Below are 12,644 nucleotides of genomic sequence, written 5' to 3'. Positions count from 1 at the left end.
TTTATTCTATCAATTAATGAGAAAGGTTTATTAAAATCTCCAACCATTATTGTGCATTTCTTTCTATTTCTTCAGTTCTGTTGATTTTTGTTTTATATATTTTGAAGCTCTGAGTACATCTCCCTGATGAGTTGATCCTTTTATCCTTATGAAATATCAGTCTTTCTCTGTAATACTTATTTTAAAATCTACTTTGTCTGATACGAATGTAGCCACTCAAGCTTTCTTATGCATACTGTTTGCAAAGTGTGTGTGTGTGTGTTTGTGTGTGTGTGTGTGTATCTATCTCAATCCTTTTAGTTTCTGCCTATCTCTGTCTTTTTATTTAAAGTGTGTTTTTGCAGGTAGCATATAGTTGGATCTTGTTTTTATATTCAGTCTGACAATTTATGCTTCTTGATTATTGTGTTTAGTTTATGTGCATAGTGTGTAGTCCATTGACATTTGGCATAATATTGATAATTTGTGTTGAAGTGTATTGTCTTCATTTCTGATTGTCCCATCTAGTTTTGTTGCTGTTTTGTTGTTCCTCTGTTCCACACTTTTTGTCTTCTTTTGGGTTAATCAAATATTCTTTGGCTTTCCATCTTATGTCTTCTGTTGGATTTTTATCTATACCTCGTCGTATTTTTTTTTCGTGGTTTCGCTAGGGATTACACTATACATTATTAAGTTATCATAGTCCATTTAGAATTAATATTGTGCACTTTACATAAAATGTAAAACACTTGTCACAGTATAAAGTCTATTCCTTCCATCTTTTGTGCTATAATTGTCATATATTTTATTTCAATCTACATTATATATTCCACAACACAAAGTTATTATTTTTGCTTTAGACAGTTAGTTGTCTTTTAAGAAAATCAAAAGAAGGAAAAAAAAGATACTTTAAAAATATTTACCTACATATTTATCATTTCTGGCGTTCCTTATTTTTTCCTGAAGATTCTGATTTTCTATCATTTCCTTTCAACCCAAAATACGTTTTATAGCATTTCTTTTAGTGTAGAGCCACAGGTGACAGATTCCTTCAGCTTTCATTTATTTATTTCATTTATTTCATGTTTTTCCCTTCTTTCAAAACACACAGGCTTGCACTGCCTGTGTCCAGTGCCTGAAAACAATTGGCTCATAGATTTTGTCCAGCTTGTAGTTGTTTATGGTAGGAGGGGTAAGTCCAATACTAGTTACTCTGTCATGGCTGAAAGGGGCCATCTCTTCTGTTTTTCCTTTCTAGAATTCCTTTTATTCAAGTATTGGACTTCTGAAGCTGATCTTCTGAATATTTCCCCCCCACCCCCATATTCTATCTGCTTATTTTCTTTCACTCTCCAGGGGACTTCCTCAGCCTTCAGCTCGATGGAAAAGTCTAAATTTTCTATCATACCTTTAATTTCTAAGAGCCCTTTCCAGTTTTTACAAAATTTGTGTGTTTTTTAAAATTTTTTTTGGTCTTACTAAGTGTACATCTTTGTAGTTTTTAAATTAATTCTGATAAATAGGACACATTTGGGGGAAGCAAGGTGTTCTGTTATCCTTCTGAAGGCAGGTGTAGCAGTTTCTTAGAAGAGGTTTCTTCTGCTCTCTCTCTTGCTTTTGATTTCCCTCCTCTATACATTTTTGTCTTTCATGTTGGGGGTTATTCTCAAATGTCTGGCAATCCTTGAGCATCTTTTCATATTTAAAAGTGAGGCTTTATGGCCAGGCATGGTAGCTTACACCTATAATCCCAGGACTTTGGGAGGACAAGGCAGGAGGATCCCTTGAGCCTAGGAGTTTGTGAACAGCCCCATCTCTACAAGTCTACCAAAAAAAAAAAAAAAATGCAAAAAGGTAGCCAGGCATGGTGGATGGAGTGCACTTGTAGTCCCAACTACTTGGGAGGCCGAGGCAGGAGGATTACGTGAGTCCAGGATTTTCAAGACCAGCCTGGCCAACATAGTGAGACCCTGTCTCTACAAAAAGTAAAAAAAAAAAAGCATTAGCCGGGCCTGGTGGCATGCACCTGTAGTCCCAGCTACTTGGGAGGCTGAGGCTAGAGAATTGCTTGAGCTTAGGAGTTTGAGGCTACAGTGAGCTATGATTACACCATTGCACACCAGCCTGTGCAACAGAGCAAGCCCCTGTCTCTAAAAACATTAATTAAAAAAGAAAGTGGCTGGTGATAGCTCATGCCTGTAATCTCAACACTTTAGGAGGCCGAGGCGGGTGGATTGGTTGAACTTAGGAGTTTGAGACCAGCCTAGGAAACATGGCAAGTCCCCCATCTCTACAAAAAATACAAAAATTAGCTGGGCATGGTGGCATACGTCAGTAGTCCCAATTATTCAGGAGGCTGAGGTGGGAGGATTGCTTGAGCCCGGGAGGCAGAGGTTGCAGTGAGCTGAGATGGAGCCACTCCCCTTCAGCCTAGGTGACAGAGTGAAACCCTTGAAAAAAAAAAGTGAGGCCCTAGAAGGCTATGGGGTCAGGGCTTGTTTCCTGCTGGATCACAGTGCCAGTAAGGACCTATGCGTCTTGTTCAGAGATCTTGACAGTTGGCATGTATTTGTAGACTTATAGTATCCATAGAGAGGTGTCCTCCAATGGCTTGACGGACAGAATAAACCAGCTGCCAGTGTCCTTGGAGCCTAATCAGGGAAGGAGGCCAGAGGTCTGTCTGGTGAGTCATTCTGTAGAGTCTTACATCCTCTCTCTGTTTTCGGTAAGAACCCTCACCCTCACTTTTAGGTGGCCTGGTGCTCTGAGTCCAGAGCCTCCAGTTCAACCTGCTCAGAGTGAAGTCTACAGTCCTTTTGAGCTGAAAGGATGCAGTTCCCTTTCTATCGGGGTTGGAAGAAGACACTTCCACTATGTCGGGGTCTCACTATTCTTGATGAAGAATACCAGCAAATCTTCCTTACATAGCCCCACCATGCTGCCCCTCAGGGGTCTGCAATTCCTAAGCCATTCAGCATCTGCTGTGTGACCCCCTTTACCTTGGGCAGCCTCCTCTCGCCAAGTTTAACCCTGCTGAGCCTGCTAGGCCGGCGTCTGTTTTCTGGCATTTCTCTTGCTGTTGTCTTTTCTCCTGTTCACGTTGTCCCTTTTGGGTTATTCTTTTTTCATCCCTTGACTCTCATTTTAGTAGGGTTTGAGGAGGAAGGGCTGATAAATGTGTGCCCAATCTCCTGTGTACCCACCTTCTACTATAAAGAAATGGAAACAGGAAATCATTTTAAAAATTATGTTATGGGCTGGGTGTGGTGGCTCGCACCTGTAAGCACAGCACTTTGGGAGGCTGAAGTAGGAAGATCACTTGAGCCTAGGAGTTAGAAGCCAGCCTGGGTAAAGATAAAGAGGGAGTATTGGACTTAATCTTTACAAAAAAATGAAAAAGTTTGCCATGAGTGGGGGTGTGCATCTGTGTTCCTAGCTACTTGGGAGGCTGAGGTGGAAGAATTGCCTGAGCCCGGGAAGGGAAGGCTGCAGTGGACTTTGATCATTGATCATGTCATTGGACTCCAGCATGGGTGATATTGTGAGACTCTGTTTAAAAAAAAAAAAAAAGAAAGTTATTATGTGGATGATGCAAGAGAGACTGTGGAACTCTACTCAGAGTTTCCTTGTAAGCTTGGTCCTACACTAGGAACTTGGTGAATAAATAAATGTACATTTACATTTTTAGGTCAAAATAATTTGCTTGAGTTGATATGTCTGTAGGAGTCATTATTATTATTTTTTTCACAATTTACCACTTTTATTGGGGCTTTCAATTAAGCAATCTATTCTATTCCTGTGATGTAAAACACAGTTTCCTTTTACCTTATAACCTTTATTTGATAGCAGACAGTGGTTGTCTGGATAAGAGGAAATTGGAAGTCCAGGATAGTGAATTATGTCTTCCATATTTTTGAGACAGGATCTCACTATGTCACGTAGGCTACAGTACAGTGGCAACAGTCATGGCTTACTGCAGCCTCCACCTCCCTGGCTCAAGCAATCCTCCCACCTCAGTCTCCTGAGTAGCTGGGACTACAGGTATGCACCACCATGCCTGGCTAATTTTGTTCATTTTTTTTGTAGAGACAGAGTTTCACTATGTTGCCCAAGCTAGGCTCAAGTGACCCTCCCACCCTGGCCTCCCAAATTGCTGAGATTACAGGCATGAGATACCATGCCCAGTCACATCTTCCTCTTTTCCAGGTGACTAAATAGCTAAGTTACCTGTGGAAGTGGACTGAATCTAGATGATAGTACTGCTCTCAGTCCTCTCTTTTTCAATTGTTCATTAATTCTTTCAACAAATATGTGTTGGCTGCATGCCCTAGTGCATCTCCCTATGGGAATGCACAACCATTGACTTAATCCACACAGATGTTTCCTGGTTGTTCGTAAGCATAAAAGGGACATAGTTACCAGGCACAGTGGCTCACACCTGTAATCCCACTTGGGAGGCTGAGGTGGGAGGATTGCTTGAGGCCAGGAGTTTGAGACCAGCCTGGGCAACACAGTGAGACCCCTATCTCTAAAAAAATTCAAAACAAAAAAAATCTTAGTCAAGTGTGGTGGCACCTGCCTGTAGTCCCAGCTGCTTGGGAGGCTGAGGCAGGAGGATCACTCGAGCAAAGGAGTTAGAGGCTGCAGTGAACCATGATTGTGCCACTGCATTCCAGCTTGTGTGACACAGCGAGACCCTGTGTCTAAAAAAAAAAAAAATGGGACACAGTTGTGGTGAATTTCTTTTTTTTTTTTTACTTTTTGTCTGAAGATAAAAATGTATCTTTGTTCTCTTAATTTTTGTCAAGGGGGCAACCACTCATGTCAAACAATAGTGGTAAGGGGAGGAAAATATTATGCAAAGGGCTAAATATGCTGTAAAAATTACCTTTTCTATGAATGGGGTCATTTGAAACACTTTAATAAAATAAACTGGTTAATAGTCAGTATTGGAATCAAGGACTCCACATAATTTTAATCATCATTCAGAATATTTTACTGTGCAGCAAGATTTAGCAATGTTATAGGCCTCAGGGAAGGTTTTCTGTATTTCTTTTCAAGTTTCAAGCTTTCACGTTATAGTCCTGGAGGCACACTCTTCCCAAAAGCAGGAGGAAGAAACAGCTTGCTGAATAGTATGGCCAGACCCCTTTCTGGATTCAAATCTTCTCAATTCTGGGAAGAAGTCATTTGGAAGAGTGACTTTTCTTGGAAGAGCATAGTTCAGTTCAGTAGCATCCAAACAGCTAGCAAGTTTTTTTTTTTTTTTTTTTTTTTTTTTTAGGCAGGATCTCACTTTGTCATCCAGGCTGGAGTGCAGTGGCATAATCACGGCTCACTGCAGCCTCTATCTCCATGGCTCAATTGATCCTCCCACATCAGCCTCCTGAGTAGTTGGGACTACAGATGTGCCATCATGCCTGACTAATTTTTCTATTTTTTGTAGAGATGGAGTCTCGCCATGTTGCCCAGGTTGGTCTCGAACTCCTGGACTCAAGCAATCCTCTCATCTCGGCCTCCCAAAGTGCTGGGATTACAGGTGTGAGCCACCACACCTGGTAACAACTAGCAGTTTTAGCTGACAAAGAAATTCAGCCCTAAATGACCTGGCCTGAAGTTATTTTTGACATGTAGCTTCCCCACTGCTGCACAAGGGACTAAAGGAACTCTCTACCACAATTTCTATGTCAGTGTCTTATGCTAGAATTAAGAGTATTTATATGCACAAGGGCTGTCATTTTTCAAAAACCTTTCTTTCTTCCTCTTTCGTTGTTTCCCCTCCAGCTCTCCACCCTGTGCACAACATACTGTCCTGGTCAAGGAGGGGAGGGAGGGAGTCTGTAAACAGTGCTCGTAAAGAGGCAAGGGCTTGTGAAGTGATGGATGCTGTTGGAACAGAGCAAAGTCTGGCAGGATGGACAGAAAATGTGGGAACCAGGCCTAGGGAGGGTGGAAAGGGTGAGAGGATCAGAATCAAATGCTGGAGAGGGAGGTGAAGAGGCTGGGGCACGACGGAGGTGGGGAAGCCCAAGGTTTAGGGGGTAACCCGCACATAGAGGGAAGGAGCCAGGGTTTTCTTGGCAGTATTTTGTGTCTGCCTCTCCTTTTATTTTATTTTTTAGTGGCAGACTTCTGAGAGATAGGAAAATAAGGGATGAGTATGGTTCCCATAATAGTAGGAACTCACAGTACCTTTCATAAGCTTATAATTGATTTTCCCATCTCTGTTTTCCCAAGCCTGACAATTCAGACCTGGAGGCTTTGTGCCTGAGAGGGGGAGGGGAGAGAAGCTCTACTAGTGCATCATTCCGGCCACAGCCCAGGCTTATTAGCATTTGAGCAGCATGAAGGATCTATCCCTAGAAGCTTCCTTCCTGCCTTCTTCCTGGAACTCCCCAAGGAGTGAGGACCTTGGGGAGGGAGGAGATGGTGTAGTTGAAAGAAGCAATATTAACAGTCAGAGAGTTAAACCCAGTAAAATCAGCCACATTTCAGAAAATGTAAACATGCCATTTTTATATAGACTTAGTGCCCACCACCCCCTACCCCCTGCCAAATCCTGGTTATAGACTAACAGTTGCTGTTAGATGCTTATGAAAAATAACCCCATTTCCCAGGACGAGCCTAGCTTGGGCTCACACTAACTTGGGCTGGGTTCGTATTGATACATTTCTTCCTTTTTCTCCCCTAATTTTTGTCTAGAGGAAAAAATGTATCTTCGTTCTCTTAATTTTGGGCTAATTTCTACTGCAGGATTTTCTGGCCTGAAGAAAGTTCTTCCATATGAGTGTAGTTGTGAACAAAGTGTAGCTCCAGGAGTTTTGTTCTGCATAGTGGGGAGTGGTGGAAACCATGAGGCCCCCGCAGGTGGTGGACTTGGCAGAGAGAGGAGCATATGGATTTGACAGCGGAAATAGATGTCACCATCTGGTACCCGGGCCCTTCAGATGATTCCATTACCTCCCTGTTCTACCCCATATCTAGGTTGAGTGCGGATGGCATTTGAGATATATTTGCTTAATTTTTTTCTTTTTTAATGACATAGTCCTGGTTTTAAGCAAATGGAGATAAAAGGTGATGTGCTCTGTTAGGGATGTCTGCCAAGGCAAAGCTCACAGAAGACGAGAGAAGTTTCTGAGGATAGACTACCTCTGACATTATTGCTTGGGTTGGAGCTGGGCTGTTTCCTGTCAGAAAAGGCAGAATACAAGCCCCAGGGAAGGGGCCAATCAGTGTGCCAGCTACTGGAGCGCAAGGAGGATTCATTCCTGGATGAGAGATGACTCAGCAGAAAGATTTCCTAGAGACACCTCCTGCCTCTCCCTTGGATGACGTTCAAATCAGACTTCTAGACATACAGCTTGTTAGGTGTTTAGTGATTAATTTTTGTGTGGGACTTGAATGTAAATGCTAGACTATGGCAGTTTGGGATATGGTCAGTTAAGCCAGATATGCTTTGAGTATCTTGTTAGATTGAAACATCTAGAATTTTGATGGCTGTGAACTTTGAGAATCTTACTTGGGATTATGGAATTATAGAGACACAGGGCAAATGAGATAAATGGGGTTCTCTTTCGTAGTTTTGTTGTTTAGTTCATGTGGTCAGGTTATTCAGTGGCATGTCCCATGTAGATTTCTTACATCTGCCATCAGCTATGACATCACACCTGGATTCCAGTAACAGGATGGTATTTCATCAAATTCTGAAAGTCATCATTATTTGGACTAGAACAACCTATTCCTTAAAATGCCTAGTAAGACAAAATCTGGAAACAACCCCCCAGGTTGGAACTCCTTAACAAAATCAGGGCACCTTTGCTGCAGTTGGTTGCAGTGTCACTTACCTGGACAAGGTGCCTTGTTCACCCCAGGATGACCTGTCTGTGGGTTAAAAAACGGTGCTGTTTCCTTTGAGTCAGAATGGTGCTGGCCACTCCCCTATCGTCTTTTCCTGCCAAGTTGGATTCAGTGCTGCATGCTGGATTTCTGGCATGCTGGAGTTAGTGATGGGGCAAAGATATGTTTGGAATTGGATGAAACTCTGGACACCTCTTCAGCTCCACTGTTTAGACAGCAGCTGGCTGGAGTGGCCTCCCAGTCAGTATCATCCATTCTCGAAACTAGAGGCAATCCCACTTCTTCCGATGGTTACCCAGGATTCTGTTTCCCCACCTCCTCTCCAGATCCATGAGAAAGAAGAGGAAGAGTTCAATGAGAAGAGTGAAAATGATTCTGGTATCAACGAAGAGCCTCTGCTAACAGCAGATCAGGTATGAGAATCTCTCCAGGTTATTGGGACCTTTTGTTCTTTTGATGGAGAAAAGGTTCAAGAGAACACAGTTGCCACATCCATTTAAGGCAGAAGAAAGATATGTGGTCATGTGGTGCCTGTGCTCATGACTCAGAGTATTTTTTGTTTCTTTTTTTCTTTATACATATATATTTTTGAGACGGAGACTTGCTCTGTCGCCCAGGCTGGAGTGCAGTGGCGTGATCTTGGCTCACTGCAACCTCTGCCTCCCAGGTTCAAGTGATTCTCCTGCCTCAGCCTCCCGAGTAGCTGGGATTACAGGCATGCACCACCATGCCTGGCTAATTTTTATAAAAAATTTTTTGGTAGAGATGTGGTTTTACCATGTTGGCCAGGCTGGTCTCAAACTCCTAACCTCAAGTGATCTGCCCACCTCAACCTCCCAAAGTGCTGGGATTATAGGCATGAGCCACCGTGCCTGGCCTTTTTTTTTTTTTTTCATTTTGAGACAGGGTCTCACTTTGTCACCCAGGCCGGAGTGCAGTGGCACAGTCAGGGTTCACTGTAGCCTCAACCTCCTTAGCTCAAGTGATCCTCCTGCCTCAGGCCCCTAAGTAGCTGGGACTATAGGCATGCACCACTATGCCCAGCTAATTTTTTGTACTTTTAGTGGAGATGAGGTTTCACCATGCTGCCCAGGCTAGTCTCAAACTCCTGGACTCAAGCAATCCACCTGCCTTGGCCTCCCAAAGTCCTGGGATTACAGGCATGAGCCACGGTGCCTGTCCAACTCAGATTATTTTTGATAAGAGATTTCATTTCTCTTTCTGCATCAGGTTGCCCACCTGCAGTGAACATGAATGACACTCTTGACACTTGGGATAGTTGGGGTCAGTCTCTGACAGGAGCCAGAGACAGGCATAGTGTTTAGTAGCTATAATCCTGCTAAGCCTTCTTATTGAAATTCATTGTACTTGGAGTCAAGACACTTAAACAAGGGTCCCAAATACCTGTTTTTCCAAAAAGAGAAGTGACAGATGAGGCTTTTGTGTGATGGATATTTTCTTACATTTCATAGAACACTCAAAATTTTGGGCCTTCCGAAAGGAGTCTTAGAGCCACTTTGACTTTGTGAAAAAAGATAGAGTGCTTCACATTCAATTGAGATCATCATAGCTTTAATAATTTATTACTTAGAGAGGATAATGTTCAGTTTCTGGATTCCTTATTCAATGTTTTAGTCAACAAATATTTATGGGTGCTTACTTTGAGCTAAACACTACACAAGTTTCCACAAAGTCTTTCTGCAAAGCTCCACTGGCAGCCTTCAGTGCCAGAAAGTGCTTTTTAGCAGCAATGGTGCTTTTTCATATCTGTGATAAAAAGGTGGGAATTGAAACGTGAGGATGAGGAGACTGAAGAGAAGGAGATTTTTAAAAATAGGGGCTAATAGCTATTCTTGTGACTTGTAGGAGGAACTACAATTGAATGATATGAACTCAATTATAACTACTCATAGAGAAAAGGACATTCAGCCATAAGACCCTGACAGGGACTTGTGTCATTTGGTTGCATTCTGTAATATGGCTTTCAGTAGTCAAAGACTGGGTATTTCCTAAGTTTGTGAGTAGAGGTGAGAAGGTTTGGGAATAAGAATGGAAATTATTCTAAAGGAGGAGACCCTGAAGTCCCTTGCCTTTGGTCCAGCCCACTGTGAAGAAACCACCTCAAACATTACAATGCTGGCCTCGGTGACTTAGTCCATCCGTGGAGAACAGACAAAGGTGAAGGCTGTGACAAAGCTCATCTAAAGACCTGCTTTCAGCAGCAGTCTTCTTTATTTGTAAATAACTAATGTACAAAGTAATTCACTCTTTTTTTTTTTTTTTGAAACAGGATCTGGCTCTGTTGCCCAGGCTGGAGTCCAGTGGCCCAATCTCAGTTCACTACAACCTCCGCCTCCTGGGCTCATGCCATCCTGCCACCTCAGCCCCCCAAGTAGCGTGGACTACAGACACATGTCACCACAACTGGCTAATTTTTCTGTTTGTTGCAGAGATGGGGGTCTCACCATGTTGCTCAGGCTGGTCTTGAACTCCTGAGCTCAAATTATCCACCTGCATCGGCTTCCCAAAGTGCTGGGATTACAGGCATGAGACACCATGCCCAGCTAGTAATTCACTCTTGTTCCTTTTGGCAGATATCTAATTTTCCCTCCACTTCTGGGAGCTGGCTCCTGTCAATAGTCTAGATTAGAGCTGGGGTTCTCATCTATTTGCTGTTCTCTAGACTCCACCTATCCTTCTATTATTTCATTATCTCTATTTTCATTGTTGCTGGGCAGCTTCAGTTCCTGTCTAGGTGAATTCTGGAGAAATAGCTGTTTTCCTCCCCATTTTGTGTTGTTCTAGGAGCACGCTGTTTTTTACAGTCACATGTATTATGACAATTAATGGACTGGGTTTTGTGTTAAAGTCGGGTGAATGAAATATTTTCCCACTTAGGAATAGCTCAGCAAATTGAAGTAAATGTTCCCTTCCAGGCAGCTCTGCCTTGCTTCCTGAAAGAGTAGCTTATTTCCAATAAGTCATTTATCTAAATGGAGCTCTTGGAAGAGGTTTTACATTAAAGAGTGCCTTACATTAAAGAAAGAGTGTATGCAAGCCTTTGGTTGGAACTATTTTTATTATTCAGTATTTATTTAAAAACAATATTGCTTTAGAAATTTCCAGATAGCTAATTAGAAACATCCTTAAGTGATTAAAATTCAAGCCAGAATTCCCCTCTAGCAGAGAACAGAGTTAGCACTCTCTCATGTACCTTCTTCAGGTAATTGAGGAGATTGAGGAAATGATGCAGAACTCCCCAGACCCTGAGGAAGAAGAGGAGGTTCTGGAAGAAGAGGATGGAGGAGAAACTTCCTCCCAGGCAGACTCGGTCCTCCTGCAGGAGATGCAGGCGTTGACACAGACCTTCAACAACAACTGGTCCTACGAAGGTGAGGGCCCTGGGCGCTGGGCTGGTGGAGGAGTAAGCACCTGCTCGGGGCCAGGCTCTGGGCTGTGTGCTTTGTACATGGCTAACAGAACCCTGACTGCCTCAGAGCAGAGCCTTGCAGATCCAGGTGGTCAGCAATACCTTTCTTACTCAGCATCAGGAGAGAAGTTTGCATTTTTGAGAAAAGAATAAAGTAGTTGAGCAAAATTTAAATGTTAAAACTAACCAAAGAACAAGACTAAGGCAGAATAAGCAGAAGAAATCTGAACTACTATATAGAAGCAATGAATGATGCTACCAAAAAATCAATGAAAAAAAAGGTAATAGTAACAGCTCATATTTTTGAAGTGCTTTCTATGCACCAGACCTTATTCTAAGACTTTCTATCTTTCTTTTTTTTTTTTTTTTGAGACAGAGTCTCTCTCTGTCTGTCACCTAGGCTGGAGTGCAGTGGCATGGTCTTAGCTCACTGCAACCTCCACCTCCCAGGTTGAAGTGATTCTCAAGCCTCAGCCTCCTGAGAAGTTGGGACTATGGGCACATGCCACCACACCCTGCTAATTTTTGTATTTTTGTAGAGACGAGGTTTCACCATGTTGGCAAGGCTGGTCTCAAACTCCTGGCCTCAAGTGATCTGCCTGCCTCAGCCTCCCAAAGTGCTGGGATTACAAGTGTGAGCCACTGCTCCTGGCCGTATTCTAAGACTTTCTATGCCTAATCTCATTTCATCTTCACACCAACCCCAGTTGGATCAAGCTAACTGAGTCTTTCAGAGATTACATGACTTGTCCAAGGCCACTGTTAGGGAAATATGATTAGAAATGAGATTTCCTTCCTGTTCAGAAAACCTCTCCACAAAGACAGATGAGAAAGAAAACTATTTTATTACTATTTTTATTTATTTATTTATTTTTTAGAGAAAGAATCTCGCTCTGTCACCCAGGCTGGAGTGCAGTGGCATGATCTTGGCTCACTGCAGCCTCTGCCTCCCAGCTTCGCGCGATTCTCCTGCCTCAGCCTTCCGAGTAGCCGGGATTACAGGCATGCATCACCATGCCCAGCTAATTTTTGTATTTTTAGTAGAGACAGGGTTTCTCCATGTTGGCCAGGTTGGTCTCAAACTCCTGACCTCAGGTGATCCGCCCCTCTCAGCCTCCCAAAGTGCTGGCATTACAGGCGTGAGCCACCATGCCCAGCCTAGAAAACTATTTTATCATTGAATAAGCATTAAACCAGGATGGGAGCCACATCACAGATAACTCTCTAAAGAGACTGCAAAGACAGAAAGCAGTTTCACTCTTGTGTAGCTAAGTGGATAAATGGAACCCATTATATTGAGTAGGTTTTACAATTTGGAGTCAGAAGGGAGTAAGGCCCCCCTGCTCGGAACAATGAGAGATGATTATGTTTCTTTTTC

The 12,644-nt window shown here is 42.8% G+C and overlaps 1 protein-coding gene across 3 annotated transcripts in view; it reads left to right on the top strand.

Moving 5' to 3' along the window:
- Nucleotides 1-12,644, top strand: part of FEZ1 (fasciculation and elongation protein zeta 1) — a 50,380-nt gene that overhangs the window by 24,455 nt on the left and 13,281 nt on the right. For all 3 annotated transcript variants that reach the window (XM_055273630.2, XM_063635621.1, XM_055273629.2), the window contains exons 4-5: nt 8,163-8,249; nt 11,060-11,228. In XM_055273630.2, the coding sequence (XP_055129605.1) occupies nt 8,163-8,249; nt 11,060-11,228 (256 nt within the window). The remainder of the gene's footprint in view (nt 1-8,162; nt 8,250-11,059; nt 11,229-12,644) is intronic.

The sequence above is a fragment of the Symphalangus syndactylus genome, chromosome 3 (assembly GCF_028878055.3).
Source record: "Symphalangus syndactylus isolate Jambi chromosome 3, NHGRI_mSymSyn1-v2.1_pri, whole genome shotgun sequence".
NCBI lineage: Eukaryota > Metazoa > Chordata > Mammalia > Primates > Hylobatidae > Symphalangus > Symphalangus syndactylus.
The sequence above is the reverse complement of the archived record's forward strand: the minus strand, read 5'-3'. Positions and strand labels throughout refer to the sequence as shown.